General features: G+C 40.9%; 1 protein-coding gene across 3 annotated transcripts; it reads left to right on the top strand.

Moving 5' to 3' along the window:
• The first annotated feature begins 1,403 nt into the window (after positions 1-1,403).
• Positions 1,404-21,440, top strand: LOC128455068 (vasoactive intestinal polypeptide receptor). Of its 3 annotated transcripts, none has more exons than XM_053438696.1 (13): positions 1,404-1,677; positions 3,379-3,472; positions 5,165-5,278; positions 9,336-9,442; positions 9,564-9,661; positions 10,452-10,581; positions 13,155-13,308; positions 15,817-15,877; positions 17,462-17,528; positions 17,618-17,709; positions 17,902-18,031; positions 18,516-18,557; positions 18,946-21,440. In XM_053438696.1, exons 1-13 carry the CDS (start codon positions 1,621-1,623, stop codon positions 19,135-19,137), a joined length of 1,338 nt encoding a protein of 445 aa, XP_053294671.1. In that variant the 5' UTR covers positions 1,404-1,620; the 3' UTR covers positions 19,138-21,440. The 3 variants fall into 3 exon arrangements, with proteins under 3 accessions (XP_053294671.1, XP_053294673.1, XP_053294672.1); XM_053438698.1 differs by having other exon boundaries at positions 17,976-18,031; positions 18,946-19,097; XM_053438697.1 differs by lacking the exon at positions 1,404-1,677 and adding an exon at positions 3,142-3,279.
• The last annotated feature ends 21 nt before the right edge of the window (positions 21,441-21,461 follow it).

Here is a 21,461-nt window from a genome sequence, read left to right as displayed (position 1 = left end):
TCATTTGGATTTAGGACAGGGGAAACCGAGGACCACTCAATGGCATCAATGCCTCCGTCATCCAGGAACTTGCACACACGGTCTGGCCACATGAGGCCGGGCATTGTCCTGCACCAGGAGAGTCAGGAAGGAGGAGAGAGCAACTGTTTTTGGCCATCACATGTAAACCATTCCCTTTCGGGGTTTTTTCTTGCTTTTACCTCCATTGCACCTGTTGTCACTTTCATTTGCACCAAAGCAGATGCATTTAATTCACAATCACATATGCTTCCTAAATGGACAAATTGATATTCCTGAAGTTTATCTCACTTTGTGTTTTACTGTGATGATTATGTGTTCACCTCATTTTTTGTGAGCAGTGTATAAAGCTGTGTATATAAATTGCTTTATATATAAGCACTGTATGGAAGAATTAGCCTACTTGCAGAATCATTTGCTGAAAAAACTTAGCTACCAATACAACAATGCAAAAAATATTGAATTACATTACTGCTTTAAACATCTTATTCAAGTAAATGGATCAAGTATTATCGGAGATGTATCATACTCAACTTTATAATTAGACTATTGATACTTTTGTTTAAACATTTTTATAGACATGTATATATTGTAGTTTGTAAAGAACTATTTTCTGCAGTTTGGTAGTTTATAGCGGTGGTTCTCAAATGGCAGTCTTTGGCCCCCGGGGGTACATGAAAATATTCATAGTTTAATCCATTTATTTTAGGCTACTATAGCTACAAGCGTATTCTGTGTTGACATAGTAACAATATTTTTAATACATGTCTTATATCTTTCTAAGCAACTTTTCTTTTGTTGATCTTTCACAAAGAAATCTAAAAAAATATATGCTGTGTCAATTATGTCAAATTATTCCAAGGGAGATACATGAGAGGGTCCACTGAATACTTTGTATTTAGTAGGGAGGGGGTCCTTGGCTGAAAAACAACTCGAGAACCTATGGCTTATGGTTTAGTGGTTCCTCTTGGGGCCAGGCTTCCTCCAAAGTGGCGCACGATAAATCCAGGGGATACTGATATGAATAATTCGGTCTGATAAACAAATCTTTTTTCATTGATGGAATTAAATCTTTAAGAAAAACAGTTTGGACAAGTTATTTATGTAAAACCACATTGGAAGTGAAAGTGTTTAAACTCTGAAACCTTAAACTCTTTTTGTATCCTGAGAACCATCAGTTTAATCTTTATCAGTGTATTCTAGTAAACCTACCGATCATATTTCATATGCAAATTCCTCAATCCGTGAAGCAGCTACACGTCATTATGTTTGCTTATGCTGATACCAGGCTGTACAAGATGACACAAAGGCATGTATTAGTTTCCCTCTCTCTCTCTTGGCTGCGTGTTTACGCCCTCATCCACTGACGTTCACAGATGTTGTGTCATTGGTTATTTGCAAGTTGTTCAAGGTAGAGAGAGAGGAGGGTTTCAGGAGCGCAGCGATTCCCTTCATATCAGTGCGCAAGAACGCACGGAGTCAGTAAAGGGACGTACAGAAACCACCGGAGGATTATTACTAGATTTTAACCTCTTTACCAAATAGATTTGTATCTAGCATCGATTACGTTTTTACTAAACGAAATAAAATACTTTGGCGGATATGTCGGGAGACGTTTCAAAGGGAATCTTTCTCCTTTTCTCCATGTTTCTGGAGCCAGTGAGTATATTTGATCACTTTGACTTTATTTCCGCATGACTTCAGCTCGTGCAGCTTTTTAGATTCTCTATCGGCTTCTCTCCTAATTGTGGCAATGATAGGTTAACCCATTTTAATCTAGTGGTGAGTTTTCTGTAAGTGGAAGTTGGTGCGCACGCCGGTGGTCTCCAAACCCAGTTTTGGATGCGCTGCGCACCGGTGGGGAGCTCGATGTCACTGGCCGACATGCAGTCAAATTGTATTTGTATTGTGACAAATCATAATATACGTTATCTCCAGGCAGTTTACTTAGTGAGATCGAAACCTTACAACATTATAAAGCAACCCAACAGTTCCCACAATGAGCTAACACATGGGGACTATGGAGAGAAAACTTCCTTTTAACTGGAAGAACCTCCAGCAGAGCCAGACTCAATGAGAGATTCTGCCTCGACAGGTGGGGTGAGCAAAGAAAAACGGGGAAGAGAGGAGAGAGAGACCATAGGATGGCGGGGGGAACAGAAACCCCAACCCTCTTTTTATTTTTTTAAAAGTTTAAAGTCCCCAACACTTCCTACAGCATCATCACTGTTTTATCATATGTTCACACTCTTCCCTCCAGGTTGAGTGTATGTCTTGCGTGTGTCTCCTCAGGCACCACAGACGAAGCCAGCAGCTTCTTAATGACATTTTACACCAAACTGAACATTGTGATTGTTCCCCAGTGACACTCATGTGTTTTATGTCCTTGCTGAACCCACTAAAGGTGTCCGCTAGTCTCCCAACAGGGACACCATGGCAACGACCTCCTTTGTCTGTCTCTGTACTCTCTGGTCTCTACTGTCTCTATCCACAAACTGTCTCCTGTAGAGAAGCATGTATGATTCATGCTGGAATTCAATAGGGAGGTCATATCCCTCAGAATAGCAACCTGGCTTTTATATGAGAATTTGCACACACCCATGTTTCCATACCACCAGTGATAAAATAAATCGAGTGAGGGAAATGATGGGAAGTGCTGTGAGGGGTGAGCAAGGTAAAAGTAATGATGATCATCATGATGATGGAGTGCAAGACGCTTTCTCCTGATACTCTAGCTTGCAACGCTGAAGGCACCACTGATCCATCACTGACAGCATGTTCTGGAGTCACATAGTCCAAAGTATCATAGGGCATGGGACTTTGCCCTAGGAGTGAGATAAATCATAATTTAAAGGGGGGAGTCACCTTGTGTGGCGAGGAGAGAGGCTGGAGTCACATGGAGTCATTTTCTGATTTAACAATAGCCACATACTACCAGTCTGATTAATGTCCACAGAGAGAGAGACTCATCCGACTAAGTAACAGCAATAAATCTTGTGGTCCTGCAGAGGGTGTCTGTATTCCCTGGTGATAAACCCTTATGGATTCAGCTTCATATGGAACCAGTTCATGCATGCCTGAGGATTCCCCACAATTTCAAAATATGCAAATCTACAGAATATGACTGTTGAATCATCGGCAAGAGATTGATTTTGTGTCTGCCATGTGTCGGCCGGTTGGAGAGATTAATGGTGGCTCCGGCTGGTTCATCTCTGGCGGACTTCAGGGGAGACGAAAGCTGCGCTTACCTCAATATCTGAAGTACTGTTTCAAGCTGTACAACTTTTTGCCTAACAGATACAAAATTAAGTGTGACCTCAGAGATGCACAGAAAACATGTTTAAAATGTTCTCTCCACAGGTGTTTTCAGTGCAGAATCAGATGTGCGACATGATGAGGGAGATAGAAAAAGAGAGAGACACGTGTGAGGCTCAGATTGAGAACAGAACAACAGGTATGTGGGTTTTGTGTGCATGTGTCTTGGCTGCACACTCTGTCTTGTCGAAATTTGTTAAATTCACCAGTAGCACAACAGGCTCTAAAGACAACAGAAGCTGTTCAAACCTCCCCTCTGGCTTCACATTACACTGGGCATGGTTGAACAGTGTTTTTCACCTAAAGCCAGCCACTTGTTGTCACATGTGCTCACGTTTAGTTTCAAGTGATCACGCTCTCATTAACACTGAATGCTTTGAAGATGAACACAGCAGTGGGTGTGCAACAATGGAACTGATTTGTCCTTTTGATTAATTGCAGATGAAATAAAGGTAAGATGACACTTTATTGATCCCACGGTCCATCAAGCCACATTTTCAGAGTGAGGTGACAGGTGAAGGAAAACGGCAATAGAATATGTAAAAAATTACATAAAAATACAAAATAAAATAAAAATGCACAGAATAAGTTCATAGTATAAACCTTTCACCACAGACGGAACTATAGTTTGTAGAAAACTTGATTTAATGTCCAATATGTAAGATTTAGGTCTATATGCGGAAATTATAAAATGATTTTAGTGATGTTTTTACTCGTGTTTTTCTTCAAACATGTTCAAATAGTTGTTTTCTTTACCCTAAAATAGGCCTTTTTATTTAATTACTTTATATCTACATCAGGAGCAGGACTTCTCTACGGACTCTGCCATGTTATTCCACCAAACTGGTGAAACTAAATATCTTTTGAGTTTTTATGGAAACTGAAGGTTACCACAGGTTCCACTTACTGTTAAGAAGTGGAGGGTGAAGTCAGGGAGTATTCAGCTGCAACATGCAACTTTACCACTAGATGTCACTAGATTTTACACACTTGTCCTTTCAGTAAAGTGCAGTGGTGCAGAATAATTGCAAAATGTTTTATGCTGTATAAGTGCATTGCTTTCAAGACATATAGAAATAAATATATGTATATATATATATAGACTGTTAGGTAAATTATAAAAAAAATTATGCACAAAAGGACATTTGCATAAAAAATTGCTAAGTGCAGTGTTGCACACTTACAACACATTTATATTCTATAGGAAGATAACTCTACTTTGTTTAGCCTCTATTACCTGCCAGTGTAAGATTAACAGTGTCTTTCCGAACTGCAGGTTCCAGGAGACTGTATTTGCTTTCACACACAGTAAAAGTAATTAAATACTGATTATTTTTTAATTTGAATATCAAGTTGCACGCTATAAATTCAATCAAATGTAAATGCAGGTAAATCCTCCGGGTGATGTTGTATATCTCACTTGGCCAACTGATTTATCATATTGTTAAACTGATGCCTAGGTGCTGATTTCCAAGTGCCGTGACCTGATTCTGCATCCAGAGACCAAACACACTATATGTTGAATTGAAATGATAATGTGCAACGAAGCACAGGGACCTGTTTTAGTCATGTTGGCTGTGTGTTAACTTCGGTCATCTGCTGTTTGGAACCCAGCCTGGCTGTAACGACAGCTGACCTGAGCACACACGCTGTGGCTGCCATGGGAACTACAGTGTTCCACCTTTAATCAGACTGTTGTTTGTCTGTGGACCTGATTAATGTTACAACAGCATCCAACACGTTCTGTTAAAAATCTTGTGTTTAAAGCGTGTTCTCTTCGATTGTATGGTATCTTCGTGTTTGACAAATGTTTTTTCACTCTCTCTGTCAGGTTGCAGTGGGACGTGGGACAAGATCACCTGCTGGCCCAGTGCTGACATCGGAGAGGTTGTTACCATCCCTTGTCCCAAATACCTCTTCTACTTCTCCAGGGATGTCCTTACACGTAAGAATCACATTTGCTAAATAGGGTGTTTGTGTGTGAAAGAACGAAAAGACAATCAAGTGACTACTCTGTGTTGGTGTGTGTGATGGTCCGCAATCTCAGAGGTTTCTATGCTTCCTGACGTACCGTCTCATATCTTACAGTAGTATAAAACTCAAAAAACATGGCACAGCTGAGCCAAAAAAGACACACTTCTCATACTGGCATCATCCACCCACAACGTATGTTTGTCCTGGTTTTATATATGAGAAGCCTCAAAGGGAAGCAGTACTAATTATGAATGCTAAGGGAAACCACTCTCTTGAGAATTTACTGGATGAATTAGCATGTGTTTGTACAGTACTTCCTGAGATTATCCCCCCCTGAACTTCCCTTATATCTCCATTTGTCATTAATTACCACGAGTCTCCTGGCTGTAATTAGGCTGTAAGAGTTGATGCAGTTTTGTATTTGTATTAAGAGAACACTGACTCAGGGACATGGTCCTTTAAAGGAAACCTCATCGTTTTGTTTTTTTATATTTACAACAAATTAAATAGCTGCTGTATGTGCACTTTACTGTATGTGTGTCAGTCATATTGATGAATCCATAGAGAATTACAGAAACTTTACAGTTCCATTGGTATTTTAGCATCTTTAGCTCATTGTTTTGGTTCACTGCTCTCATAGCATAGTTTTTTACCACCAAAAAAAGGCATTGTTTTTGTTCTGAAATATTCACTGTACGTTACAGGGTCAGGCCCATCAGCAACAGCAAAGTGCTTGTGAAGATATTGCAGCATTTAACATCTATATAGATCCCTCAGGTGGTGAAGACCATCTAAAATAAAAAAATGTTGGTCTTACCTGCATCCTATGGACAGAAACAACAGGTCCAAATGAATGCTAAACAAATTCACCATATCACACTTCATGTAATAATATGTTGTTGTTGCGTTTATTGATATGGTCAAAACCTGTGTTTACAATATATCTCCTGAATATTTGTCAGTCATAGTGACAAAATCTACAGAGAATTGCATCAACTCTGCATTTTCCATCAGCTCTATAGAGCTGTTAAGCTTTTTAGCATTGTTTTGAGTTTATGGCCCACAAAACTGTAATTGCTCTCATGAACCTTGTTTAAGGGAGGAGGTGGCAGCTGTTTTCAGCTGCTCTGATATGCAGAGTTGTAAACTACCTACCCAGTACCTAATACAGACAAGGTTGGTGATAAGCTACTGCAGTGGTGTAGCATTTGGTGGCTAAAGAGCCATATTTTGTGTCAGTACAAATAGATATTAAAAAACGACTAAAAAGAAAGTGAATATTGGTGCAGATTCATCAAGATATCTGAAAAATAACCACTTCAAATTAGAACAGGAGTGTGTCTGGACAGGGGAGTAAAACATAAACTTTTCCAAAAATCTGATACCCACAGCCTTATCTGTACTCTGAACAAGTGTACGGTCAACAGATTCCAGCTGTTAGTGACTGCAGTGCTTTTACATTGAACCTGCTTCAGGGGGCTCTCTCCCCATGTACACTAACCAGTAATTCCCCCCAATCACATTTAGGGCAAAGGAAGGAACTCAAACTAAAGACTTATTATCAGTAAGCAACGCTCTATTGGGAGAAAGACGTTTTTTTGGAGGGGAGCAATGATGTGACCCAGGTGGGAGATGGTGTGACCTGAGAGAGGAATGCTCTCCTGGGAAAAGAGAGAGACAGATGTGGAATTGCCAGATTTGTGGGGTTGAAGGCAGAAGTATATTTTGCAGACATGTCAGAGGTTCACAGGATCAACAGGCCTTTAATGTTCAAGGGACCAGAATGACGTGCAGAGGCCTTACAAGAAAGACGGGGGGGATTGTAAGTGACCTCCACTGATGTGCATGATATAAATTATGCAGTAAATCAGCAAATCAGTGCAGGTCTCTGCTGGTTAAACCTGATCCACTCTTAGGTCATGTAGCAAGGACTTAATTAGGGGTTGATAAACAGTCTGATTATTTGCATTGTAAATTATTATTGTAGACAGGTTAAGAGCCTTTCATCTCCAAGTGTTAGCATGTCAGGGACCAGGTAAAACAGCCTTGTTTGTGTACTAGTGTCCTGTTTTCATTTTTAGGTTTCAAAACTTTGAGAAGGGAAGCATTTTAGAGAAACGTGATTTATTGACACATCTCGAGCCATTCATTTCACACAACAACGAAAAAAACAAGGAACAGAAACTTGGCGCCGGAGATACAGGGGCCAAGTCATACATTTTGTTGAGATAGAGTTTGCCATTTCATGAACTCCTAGTAGGTCTTATGCAAACATGCAGTCATTCATCTCTTTTAATAAGACGAGCAACTCACCCTCTCTTCAGGCTCAGTGTGACTCAGTCTCTGTCTCAGTGGCCTCACCTTCATGCCATAATATTAAGCTGAGCTCAAGCTGTTCATGGCAAGCTAATATGAATCTTCCTCCGAGTTATAATTAGGAAGGATAAAGCATTTGACTGTTTAACATTGAAAGAAAAGTACATCCTGGAAATCAAACCGATGATGGAGGTTATTAACTTGTTTGAGTTCTCCTGGTTGTCGTGCATTACTCTGTAAATCCTTGCTGTCATGTTTTGGGGGATGATGAAAGCATTCTTCTGGCAATCCCTCAAACAAGCCAAATCCAGGGGTGGCATGGACTGAAACAGCAGGGGCTTATCATCGCCTTTGTGTCTTGTCATGTTGTTTGAGGAGGCTAAGCCTCCGTCTTCTCTGCAATACGCCGTTCAGGTATTTGTGAGCTGACCGTATTTTAATGCCAAATACATTCTAAGACTTTGGATTGTTGGTCGTTTCCCAACACGGACTTGATTTGATAGTGGCTTGTGCAGCGATATGGTTGGGAAATGTGAGGAATGTCCTACATTTAGATTTCCACACTTGCATTAAGCACACGGATTACATTTTCACCAACACACAGCTTCTTTTCTTATATTTACAGGAGAGGAGATGGAGAAATGCAAGAAATAAATGTTACACAATGAGAGACTTAGCTAAATCACAGCGATATCTAAATGATTAGTGCCTCATCTGAATAGTGAGGCATTTACTAGAATTTTCAGTTTAAAAGTCGGATAACTCCTGACAACTCTTCTGTAACACATCTTTGTATGCAACATTACCTAAATGTTTGGATCATGTTCATGAGTACTCAAGTCAATTTTCTCATTTTTTAAATAATTTCAGTGTGTGATAGATGTCTGATTCTGATTATTGATGTAGTGCTGCACATAGATGCGGTCATTAGCTTTTAAATACATTTGTATCTATGTCCTTGTTTTAAGTGATACAGATATTAAACATATGAAAGATATGAAAAATTTCCTTTTTGATGTCATCTACACTATTGTGCAGAATATTGAATATTGAACTCTGCTCTGAGGTCTAGTCTTTTCTTTTGCCTCCAGAGCTCGACTAAATTGTGCTGGACTGCAAACCTATATCTATTCTAAACTCTGTAAAAAGCTCTAGTGATCTCTGCTGTTCTTAGCTGAGAGAGGAGAGCTCTACTCTGCAGCTCTAATCTCCTCCTAGATGATCAGTCCAAGGAGGTTTTTCACCTTTCACTTCTGCCCCCATGGGCCGGCCAGTGTAAAAAATATCTCTCTGCTCCACTGTTGGCCTCCTGGGGTGTGTGCCTGCATGTGTGTGTGTGCAACCTGGCAGTCTTCTTAAGATACAAATGGAGGTCAATACACATGGGAACAGTCTTGGCATCTCTGAGCCAGTGGGGTGTTCTGATCCCCCTCACTCTTTCATTCTACTTCCTTTTTGTATATGAGAGTATTCCACTGAGACACATGCATCTCAGAGTGACATAATTAATTTTGAGCATTATTTTTGCCTTGCAAGTCACAAACAAACACACACACACACGCACGCATGCACACACACACACACACGCACGCACGCACACACACGCACGCACACACACCCACACACACACATTTATGTGGAACACACTGAAGCAATTAATTGTATTCTATAAGAGTAATGTTGAGTATTCCCTTTGCCCCTCTGCTCATTAGGTAACCTGTCAAAGACCTGCACCGAGGACGGCTGGACCCCGATCAGCATGGACTCCTACATAATGGACTGCGGATACAATCCCAACAGCACCATTGATGATAATACGGTCAGTATTGTAACCAGTTTAAACCCGCACAATGGCCCCATGTTCCTATGGTTGTGTGGTCAACAAGTTAATTGTCACTCCAGATGATTTGCTTTCAGTTTCTGTAACTTTTTCGTTGCAGGGACACTTCTTCACCGCCATCAAAGTGGGTTACACCATCGGCCACAGCATGTCGCTCATCTCTCTCACGGTTGCCATCATCATACTGTGTCTCTTTCGGTAAGTAGATCCATCAACCTTTCCCTAATGTCCCTGCATGAAGGCAATCAAACACCTTTTTTCCATCATTTGGAACAATAAAATTCCGGTTTCACACCGTACTTCCTGCATTTTATAGAAGATTTACTGTGTTTTTCACACAGTAATGTGATAAAAAGAAATTGTTGTTCAAACTTGACATGATCTGCAGCTGCAGCATCTCTCAAGCAAAGTGGTCGAGTGCAAGCGTCCATAAAGTCCATGCACTTAAGACGAGCCGCTGTTGTTCACAGCGTGTTCCCATCAGTCCTATCTGGTTGCAGAGAGAAAATATGTGTTCATGTTGGCATGGAACAGCACGCATCATTAGAATAGGTTTATAAGGGTTGGTGTGTAGCTTCTATTAATGGCCTCGCTCTTCATTTGGGTGTGTTTGCTTTTGAACTGTTTGTGTGTTATGGGCTAAACAACATGGGGATGTGTTTACTCCACGGCCTTATGAAATGCCAATGGTTTGGACATGTGAGTAGGGACACAGGATGTGAACAGCGTTTGACTGTTTATGTTCAGCTGCAGCCGCGATGTTCAGGCAGCTGGCCGATGTAGTGTGTCATTGCGCCCGTGTCTTCTGGGCCAACTCTCCTAATTGGTTTATACAATTCACCCTGAAAGTGCAAATATATGAACAGATGGACAACTCCAGTTAAATTACCAAATTAACCTTTCAACTTGCGATAAAGTAAGTACTTGCTTTTAAATAGATTTGAAGTTCTGAAAGTAGACTTAATTTGTCTGGTTTATTTCTTTACAGGAAGCTGCACTGCACGAGAAACTGCATCCACATGCATCTCTTTGTGTCCTTTATACTGAAGGCCGTAGCTGTGTTCATCAAGGACGTGGTTCTGTACGATGTTGGCGAGACAGAAAACTGCCAATCATCTGTGAGAGCGCTCTACACTCCCCCCATACCCTTCTCTCTCTCCGTGCTGTTGAACACTCCCGCCTCATTTGCCAATATGTCGGTTTTATTAGCAAAGCCGCAAAGTTTATCTGATTTTTTCCCTGTATAATCGAAGGTCCTGTACTACGTAGATCAAGTTAACTCTTCAATTGAAAGCAAGCAGCACTGACGTTTTTGTACTGCATCTACTTAATTACTCACGCACGCAGACGTTACTGACCTTAGATCTTTGTCTCAGAGTTTACTTAACCTGCGAGAGCTCAAGTGCTCCTGGGTGCAGCACTGTTTGCTGAGTGGCGTTCACTCCTTATGTGCCATTTCCCCATTCATGTGTCCAGCAGGATGTTGTGAGAGTTCCTGTTTGCCGAACATAAACCTGAACAACTGACAGCTTTGTCAATAAATCACATTAAGAGTTTTGATCAACGTGTCTCGACGCCACGATCGTGACAGTATCGTAAGTGCTGTATGTGAGATAAGGAGCCAGATAAACTCCAGGATCTAGTTCCACTTTCATGAGGATTTTTTTATTTCATTTGATGGATCAGGTCACCAGCGTCACTGGTGTAGACTTAAATCTCGCTCCAGCTGAATCTACTGTTTTATCACAAGAGAGGATTAGATCAGCAGACTGTAAATCACCTGCTTCACTGTCTCTAACCAATCGTTAATGGCTTAATTCAGATATGTCCTCTTCAGGGTACTTCAGGTCCTAACACAGCTGCTCACTCCCTCAACTCTTAATTTAGCGAGGACAGGATATTTTTTTTTAGAAAGTAACACATGCGAGGGTAACAGAGATGATGTTAAACTGGAAAAAACGAATTTTAAATATAATTTGGAAAAATGCAAATTTCTAAAACTCTTGCAGGGAACAAAACCTTTATTAACAACCTTGGAACTAAAAAGCAAAACGTCTGTTTTGTTGCTGCAATGCTTAAAGAGCAGAATTACTGAACTTTATTTTGAAAAGTTGCGAATTTGCAGGTTTAAAGAATGTGTGAATTGGGCCAGTGATGGAAGAAATCAGGTGACACTAAAAACAAGTAGCATGTGTTTCCATGCTGGTAAAACTGTGGTTTTCATTATATCTCAAAGATTTCAGCTCAATGACAAAGATCAATAGGCTCAATATTATACTGAATTACCTTAGAATATGAAGCGCATCTGAGGAGGACGTTCAGTTTTTTGGGGGGTTTCCATTTAGCTTTTTATTGGCAATCAGAGGTTTTACAACAGTCTATTACAAATGTTTTAACCCGTGCCTGTCTTTTACAGATATACATCATACAAAACAAGGTTACATTTTTCATTGGCTTTCATTTCTGATACCAACTTTACTATAACCAACACAAAGTAAAACACCACAACTGGGACTAAGAGTAGAATTCATGTTGTGCACTCATCTGTCATGTAAAGTCTTGTCTTAGGAGGTTGAGAAAGTCAATCCACCTCGACAATACACTGGCACATTGACAGGTGAGAGACTGCATCAAGTGACAGGGACCAGTGAAAGAGAGGATGCATGACTACAAAGATGTGCCAGGACACTGATTTCCCTTTTAATGTTAAATCGGATGCTGTAACCAGGACCTGTAACTTAACCTACAATTATTTGCAGCAGAAGACCAAATAAATGTATTTCACAACATGTTGAACCACATCCAGAGCATAATTGTCCTAATACCAATAGAAAGTTAAGTTCATAAGCAATAAAATATATCCTGCTAAATTCACGACACTGTATTTTACCTCTACCATTGTTCAGGGGTTTCTGTGAGCTGTGGCTCAGTAGATACAACGAGTCATCCACTAAGGTCAGCGGTTCGATCCCACTCTCCCCTATTCAGCGTGCCCTTGGGCAAGATAATGAACCCCAAATTGCCCCTGATAGATGTGCCGGCAGTGTATGAGTGATGTGTGATAGAGAAAGTGCCGGACGCAGATGCGCTGTATGAATGTCTGTGTGAATGGGTGATTGATAGAACTATACTGTGTAGAGCTTTTAGTGGTCATCAAGACTAGAAAAGCGCAATATAAATGCAGACTATTTAAGTAGTGTCTCACACTGTAGGCCTATTGAGTAACATTTGCTGAAAAGGTATTGCGACGGCATCTGTTACGCCCCCTGGGCCACAAACATCAGTATCTTCCCATGTGTGACACTTGAGATTGAAACCATCAATATGAATCTGAAATGCACTTTGATTGCAGATTTAATCAGTCTCGAAGTCCATTTGTATAATCAGATTCAGCACAATCATAACCCATGTAGAATTTTCTACTCACAGTAGATTATGTTCATATTCATTGTGATAATGACGTCTCCTCACTGCTACGTTTGATTAGTGATTTGCCAAGTCTAACAGAATAATTTTATTTTTAAGTCTGACATCAATACTTATTTAAGAGTAATCTACTAAAACCGTATTCCATGTAGCCTTGTCTGCCGGCAACTAATTTGTCTTCATCATCTGACCTGTGATAGAATTTAATTTATGTACATTCTCTGGTTAAAGCAATGAGCCACTAACACTATGGTGTGTTTTTTAGGTGGGCTGCAAGGCAGTGGTGGTCTTCTTCCAGTATGGCATCATGGCGAGTTACTTCTGGCTGCTGGTGGAGGGCCTCTACCTCCACACCCTGTTAGCCGTCTCCTTCTTCTCTGAGAGGAAGTACTTCTGGTGGTACATCCTGATCGGATGGGGTATGTGCTGGCCACCATGCCATATGTCTATGAATAGTGATGGCATGCACAAGCTCATTTTCAAGGACATTCGATCCGGCCATTTGTCTGGAGTGGGAACCAGAGATCATCAAATGCAATCATCGGGCTACCTGGAAGTCTGTTGTGTCTCTACTACAACAGCCACAACATACGTGATCATATGTTAATGGAAGTGAGGTTTAATACATGCTGTAGCTATGGGGGAAAATGTTGTGCCTTCCCATCTGCATATGAATGAGTCCTGCTGCCAGCTTTAGATGAGCAGCAGCAGGCAGTTGCCACTCTGCTCTTGTTATAGTTCAGTCCTGCTATGCTTCTCCTGCTTATAGCTCATATAAATAATTTTTGAACTCATGGCAGACACCTTGTCTCACTAAAAAAGATCAAACAATGTGGATTTGAACTTCTACTATCAGTCTAATGGTTGCTGAGGCAGCAAGGATGCTCCTTTGAGCTCTTGGTCCACTCACTACACCTCTGGCTTTTTGTATTGGTTCACCATAACATGCATGTATTAATACAGAAGAATTGGCTGAGCTCACTTTTGCATTCATCTCGTAACAATATTTCTGTCCAACACTTTCAATCTCTCAAATACTTCATTTGGCCTCTTGTCCCAAAATTCCACTGCTGCTTGGCTTTGAAATGAACATTCAGCAACCTCCACAATTTTCTACTGCCCTTTTTTTCCCATCGCACCAATAAAGAGAGTATAAATAGGCCTGAGATGCTGCGTCTGACGGCAGGAAAATGGAAAAAGCTTGCAGCATCCCTGCAGATACCACCCACGATCCAATATTTACGGTGGCCCTGAAAGCTCAACGAACGGCAACTTAAGAAAACACATGCAAGTTGACAAAACACCAGCAAAGTAAAAAAACATCTTCATCAATTTCACAACACAACACATTACAGCAACGCGCTGCAAATACCGGAACGAGCTGCAAATAGAGAAACGCGCAGCAAATACCGGAACGCGTTGCAAAAAGCCAAACGCGCAGCAAGAAGCCAAACGCGCAGCAAGAAGCCAAACGCGCAGCAAGAAGAGGCCACAACACAACGGAAGTGTTTCCAGGGGACAGCTAAAAGTGATGGACACTGCTGCCACAAAAACGTCCAATACACCATAGAAATTCGGTTCCACACAGGGTTCGGCCACCCGCGGCTCTTCGGCCCCTCTGCAGTGGCTGTACAGTACAATGTTGTGCATATGTTTCGCGAACGCTGAACTTAACGAATCAGTTTTCATATTATTAACGTGAACGTGTGTGTGTGTGTGTGTGTGTGTGTGTGTGTGTGTGTGTGTGTGTGTGTGTGTGTGTGTGTGTGTGTGTGTGTGTGTGTGTGTGTGTGTGTGTGTGTGTGTGTGTGTGTGTGTGTGTGTGTAGCGAGTGCTCCGGTCCCGGGCATAGACTGTATATAGGTCCCGGGTCCCGGGGCTCCGACCCCGCCCACTCGCTCTTTTGATAGTAAAGGTTTTGTACCCCTGCACACTATGGACAATATATTGCCTCACAAACAGGGGCTTGCTTGTTAGCGCTGTTTATTCAGTTTAACAGGAGAAGACGACATGTCTCTAGATCGGATCATCTTCCGTGATCAGAGCTCACTGTGGCTCTCTCCGAGTGAGTGGGCGGGGTCGGAGCGCCGGGGGACACACGTACACACACACACACACACACACACACTCGTCCGCTCCTGGTATTTCATGATGGCCTGATACGGTGATGATTTAAAAAACGTACATGACGTTCACTCACGTTCCTCGTTACGTTCACGTTAATAATATGAAAACTGATTCGTTAAGTTCAGCGTTCGCGAAACATATGCACAACATTGTACTGTACAGCCACTGCAGAGGGGCCGAAGAGCCGCGGGTGGCCGAACCCTGTGTGGAACCGAATTTCTATGGTGTATTGGACGTTTTTGTGGCAGCAGTGTCCATCACTTTTAGCTGTCCCCTGGAAACACTTCCGTTGTGTTGTGGCATCTTCTTGCTGCGCATTTGGCTTTCTTGCTGCGCGTTTGGCTTCTTACTGCGCGTTTGGCTTTTTGCAACGCGTTCCGGTATTTGCTGCGCGTTTCTGTATTTGCAGCTCGTTCAGGTATTTGCAGCGCTTTTCTCTTTTTGCAGCGCGTTGCTGTAATGTGTTGTGTTGTGTTGTGAAATTGATGAAGATGTTTTTTTACTTTGCTGGTGTTTTGTCAACTTGCATGTGTTTTCTTAAGTTGCCGTTCGTTGAGCTTTCAGGGCCACCGTAAATATTGGCATAGAGCAAATATGTCAGTTGGTCCAGTTAAAACTTATGAGCGTATCCAAAATTAAACTTTAAAACAATAAAATCATCCTAAAGATTAGCAGTGCAAACACCACTCAATGTCATATTTGGTCATGTTTGTTTGAACACAGTGGACATAATTGAAATTTTCTCATTGAGATTATTTTAATGTTGAATTAATTTACAAATTGTCTTGTCTTGTTTATAGGGGCTCCGACTATCTTTATCTCGGCGTGGGTGATTACTAAGGCATATTTAAACGATCGCGGGTGAGTTACTCCTTTGTCTGGACTTTAATCTTGTTGATAAATGTGATATTAACATCCTTCCCTTTAGATTAAATGGCTTCATTTCAAAGCCTTCCACTGGCAGGAAGGCAAATTACTGCAAATGGTGACTTCTTTATTCAACTATTGATGTGCTCCAAAGGCAGAGGCGTAGTGATGTTTGTTTAAGTAGCGGAGCACACCTACAATGCACATGTATGCAGGTGCATAATGTTATTGCTGCTACAGCAGAAAAAGAAAGGTACAGTTCTGAGCAATCCTCATTGGATTGGACTGCATGAACCACATTGTTCAGTTTGTGTCTGGGTGTTTTGTCTTTAGGGTGAACAAGCTTCTGCCTTAGTGTGTTGCTAAAGATAATAATCCTTACAATTTCAATAGGGCCTCACACTGTCAGTGCTCGGGCCCTAACAATGTGGTTAACTCTAAAAAGTTTGTAATAACAACATATTTTCACACAAGAAACTTTATTATTATGTCTCAAGAATATTTTCTTGTAATAACAAAAATGTGTCTTGTTATAACACAAAAAATGTATCTTTATTATGCAATAACTTCCTATATTGTTATATGATCTAACATGAGCAGAGAAGAGATTCATTGATGAACATGGCTCTTTTTCATGTTCTGAAGATTCTGCTTGTATTGAACAAGGTTGGTGATGTTGTGTATGTATATACTGTCTACAATAAGAAGCCAGTCCTCTTATTAGTAATACTGAGAAGTCTGACTCTCTGGAGGCAGCATCATTTCTTAATGGTCGGGAACAGCAGGCCCATGGATACAATTAATCTACACAAGCTATGCTTTATCCAGGCTGGGTGTAATATGTATTGTATAAGATATATGATATGATATTAAGGTCTATGCATCAGAGCACGCAATTTCTCTATATTTGTTCAACATCTTGGGGATCTAGTTTCCATATTAAGATTGTGTAGCTTGAATCCTTGGAGACTGTGCTGCTCCAGCTGATCATTGAGAAATGACGATACCCAGAGAGGGTTGCACTCATACCGGTACAGCCCCGGGTTGGACCGGGAAAGAAATTAACCCCAGGATTTTTCCGCATGCACAGGGAAAGGGCATATGGGTCAGGTTGGTGAAACAAGTCCAGATGGTAGAAGGGATAAGATTAGAGAATGTTTTTATTGGTTGTTTGTTATGACACAGGAGATATATCTTCAACCAGCTAAAAATATATAAATATGCAGCCGAATAAGGACTTTCTTGGTTGGAATCCTAGTTTGTCTGGGGGTCTTTTTATGGGGAGTTTGCATGTTCTTCAGATGTCTAGATTTTCCCCTGGTACTCTGGGGTCATCCCACAGTCAAAAGACATGCAGATTGAGATAAGATTAACTGGAAAATCTCAGTGTGAATGGTTGTGTGTCTCTGTATACTGCCCATTCAATGGGCTGCCAAACTGTCCAGGGTGTAACCTGCCTTTTGCCCATTGGGGCTAGGATTGACTCCGACTCCCCTGCGACCCTCAAAGGATAAGCAGTATAGATAATGGTTTGATGGATAGAAACATTCATCCTGACTTTCTTTTCTCCACTGACAGATGCTGGGAGACGATCGATGACAGTCCATGGTGGATTATCAAAACACCTATCTTAGTCACCATACTTGTGAGAATCGGCACCTTTTCATAAGTAACATGTTAAATACAATGCTATGTAATGCAATCGCATTAACATGCATGATACTGTCTTGGCAGGTGAACTTTTTCCTCTTCATTTGTATAATCCGGATTCTGCGACAGAAGATGAATTGCCCTGACATCGGAAGAAAGGAATCCAACCAGTACTCGTAGGTGTTCACTGTCGAATGTCAACCTCTCTATTGGAGCATGGGATAAAGTATAGATTGAGTATACATTTTTGAATATTTGTGTTACTAATGGTGAGCTATAATAGTGTATACATTCATACTCTGGCCTCGAATGTATGGGATATTTCAGAAGTGTCTTGCCTTCTCTTACTTCTTTTTCTACTTTTTTAGGAGACTGGCTAAATCCACACTGTTGTTGATTCCTCTCTTTGGGATCAACTACATCCTTTTTGCCTTCATTCCAGACCACATCCGCCCTCAAGTCAGGATGGTATTCGATCTCATTCTGGGCTCCTTTCAGGTAACATCGCATCACAGCACACAAGGTGTTCAGCCGCCCCTTATCAAGTAGGGCCACAGAAGAAAACCTGAAGGTTGAGTAAAGTTCTGTAATAAAATTGGGTCATCAGATTAAGTCAACAAATGGTTTGCATAGCTGACGTGTTTAGTTTTGTACAGTTGAATAATGAGGTTAATGATTTACAGAGTATTAAATTGACTGTAAACGCAGAGAGCCAAGTGAACATGTGGAAACCTAGCAATGGAAAGTATTCCTAATTTATAACTGTTGCAGCTCAGAATGAAATCTCCCGGGAAAACTTCCCAGGGATTTAAATGATGAAGCTCCTGCCTGAGCCTAAAGCTTGTCGTGATCTAACAGTCATTATTCATGCACAAACATTTTGAGTGTTTTCCCAGCTGTAACTCTATCATGCTGGTATTTTTTCTTTTCAACTGCACAGTTCTTATCAGGCAGTACATATTATCTGCTTTCTCTTCAACAGGGGTTTGTCGTTGCAGTTCTGTACTGCTTTATGAACGGAGAGGTGAGTGAATACAAACGTACAAATGCTTAATGTCATTTTACCTCCCCACTCTATCATACCCGCTTTAAGGTTCAGTGTGTAAGATTCAGGTTAAATGGATTGATTGGCACACATTGAATATAAAATAATCCGAGTGATGCTTTCATCCTTTATATTTAAATACATTATATTTTCATCGGAAGCGGGTTGTCTCTATGGAAGCTGCCCTGTTTTTTTAAAAGTAGTATAGACTGGGAAAAACAAACATATTTTGAGTTTTTATGACAGTTGTAGGCAACCGCAGGGTGAGGGGTATTCAGCTGCAACTCCACCACTGAATTCTACACACTCAACCTTTAACACTTCATCCTGTTTGTCTACCTCTTCCTCGTCTCTCTCTCCACTGCAGGTGCAGTCGGAGATTAAGCGAAAGTGGCGCAGATGGATGCTGCAGAGGTTCCTGGGCGCTGACACCAAGTACCAGCAGCCCTCCATAGGCAGCAACGGCAACAACTTCAGCACCCAGATCACCATGTTGACCAAATGCAGCCCCTCCACTCGCCGGGCATCCGCATGTCAGGAGCAACTGTCAACCATCTGAAACTGTCGGCTTATTAATCTCCCTCTTTCTCTCTCTCTGTTTCTTTCTTTATGTACTGAATGTGTGGCCCACTGATGCAATGCAGTTGATATTGGTTGCTGAAAGTCAATATGACATTTTAGTGCTGAAGCTAATATTTGTTCAATGTAATTTGATCCATTGCCTGTCAGGGAAAAAAGAGGCAAGTGCTCAGTGTGTTTCTCCCTCGAGTAGAAGGACAACCTGAACCAGCATGGAAACGCTCCACGTGCTCAATGAAGGGGATAAAAAGAAATTATCTTAACATGGAGAGGTAGCAGCAAGAAAAACAGGAACACTCATTTTCAAAAACAGTGTTGAGTTTAGGAAGCTTTAAGCATTGCTCTGGCAGGTAATTTGATCTCTACATAAAGGTCATCGTCACACTGATGTACCACTGCGTTGAGGTCAAATGATGAGTCACCCTCTGCTTACTATTGACAAGATGAAAACCAATTGTCACAATAACATGAACTAAGAGGGGAGGGGGGGGTGAAAAGCTCCTCATGATCATGATGTGAGTTAAAAGGAGGTGGGATTCCCGACCTGCAGTTTCCATCTAATCTTAGGCAATAGATGGAGCCAGAGACGAGCTGCGTCCTGTAAGAAACATGTTTATGAAAATGTGTTTGTTACACAAGAGGACTCCGAGCACTTAACTTAATGGTCCAAGTTGCCTTGGGGAGTGATGGTAATGACAGTGTCAGGCTGTGATAAAGAGTAGATACGGAGGAAGGCATATAGCATAACCAGCCAACAAGACGCTCCCTGTCCTTTCTATGACAGTTTTACACAGGACGTACACTCTGATCTGAGTTACTGCCGGATAACATTCCTGAGGAGGGACTGCAACTCCTGCTTGTGAAATTTATCTCAGTTTACAGAGGCTTTTAGTTTTCTTCTGAGTGCTCGGTCGCTTGACAGACATTGTTTTTTTTACTGGTTCTGACACTAATGGACCAGATGTGTTTGATTATTCGTTCACAATACACCACGTTAGGAATTAATATGTGGCAACAACACTTAACAAGTGCAAGAGCTATTCATTTATTTGGAATGATTTTAGTATCCTGTTCTATTCTGTTTGAGTCTAGTCTGTCCTGGTCTACTCTTTTGGTTATGTTCTATTCTGTTCTAGTCTGGTCTGTGCTATTTTATTCTACTCTAGTCTGGTCCGTTGTAGTCTGTTCTGTTCTAGACTGTTCAATTCTATTTTATTGTATTCTACTCTATTCTAATCTGTTCCAGTCTAGTCCATTCAAATCAGTCTAGTCTCATCTGCTCTGTTTTTAAAGGTTAAATGCATACTATGTAGTATTGCTTTAACTTTAAATACATACAGTATGTTGTAATGTATTATTTTTTGTCATTCAAGCAGTGTTACATTATTGATGTCCTGCTCAGTTGGTTGCTACAATACTTTATTCGAGACTGAATGAGCTCAACAACTGTTGTGTAGTTTGCCCAGAAATGTTTGTTCAGACATTGATGATTCAGAGGAGATGAATCCTAATGACTTGGTTATTCCCCTGACTTTCCTCCCTGAAGTTCATGAGGTCATTTATGGTTTTAAGAGAAACATCTCAAACGTCTACTGGATGGATCACAATTAATATTTACTCCAGACCTTCATGTTACAAACTTGGATTAATTGTCATAACTATGGTTATGGTTAATGTTTTTATTTGGCACCATCAGGTGAATTTTTATCTTTTGCTCACTCTCAAATCTAAAGACATTCCCATCAGCCTCAGGCCTACTTTATGCTAATTAACATGCTAACATGCATGGTGGTGACCAGGGTGGACATAGGCTATCATAACACAGACCACTTTATACACAGGCCTACATTTGAAGCCACATAATCGGATTAGACAATTTTCACGTTCAAGTAGTGATAGTGTTCAACATTTAATTGAGTACCCACCTTGTTCTTGTCATACCGTGCATGTGTGTTGAACTGAAACTAAAATTAAACTAACTGAAAGTACCTCAGACTTAATGTCACACACAGCTTTTGTATATGAGACTGTAGATAGGCCTCATGAGTTGGTTTATAACTTGTAGTGCTCAGGTGTCAACTGGAAATCAATGTTTACATTTAAACATGTGAGTTTCTCCCTCATTGCTATTGTTATAATGTCAGTAAAGGTGATGCAGTGTCTCTTATTTGTCAATTTGTACATGTTGTGTACATATTGTGTACTGTACAGTGGAATCAGCTGTAAATATGTTATTGAACAAAATGTCAGATGAAGGTTAATAAAACCTTTTGCACTGTGAAAGCAACAGCATCAACGTATCTT

This window comes from Pleuronectes platessa, chromosome 13 (genome assembly GCF_947347685.1).
Source record: "Pleuronectes platessa chromosome 13, fPlePla1.1, whole genome shotgun sequence".
Taxonomy (NCBI): domain Eukaryota; kingdom Metazoa; phylum Chordata; class Actinopteri; order Pleuronectiformes; family Pleuronectidae; genus Pleuronectes; species Pleuronectes platessa.
This window is presented reverse-complemented; position numbering and strand designations above follow the sequence as displayed.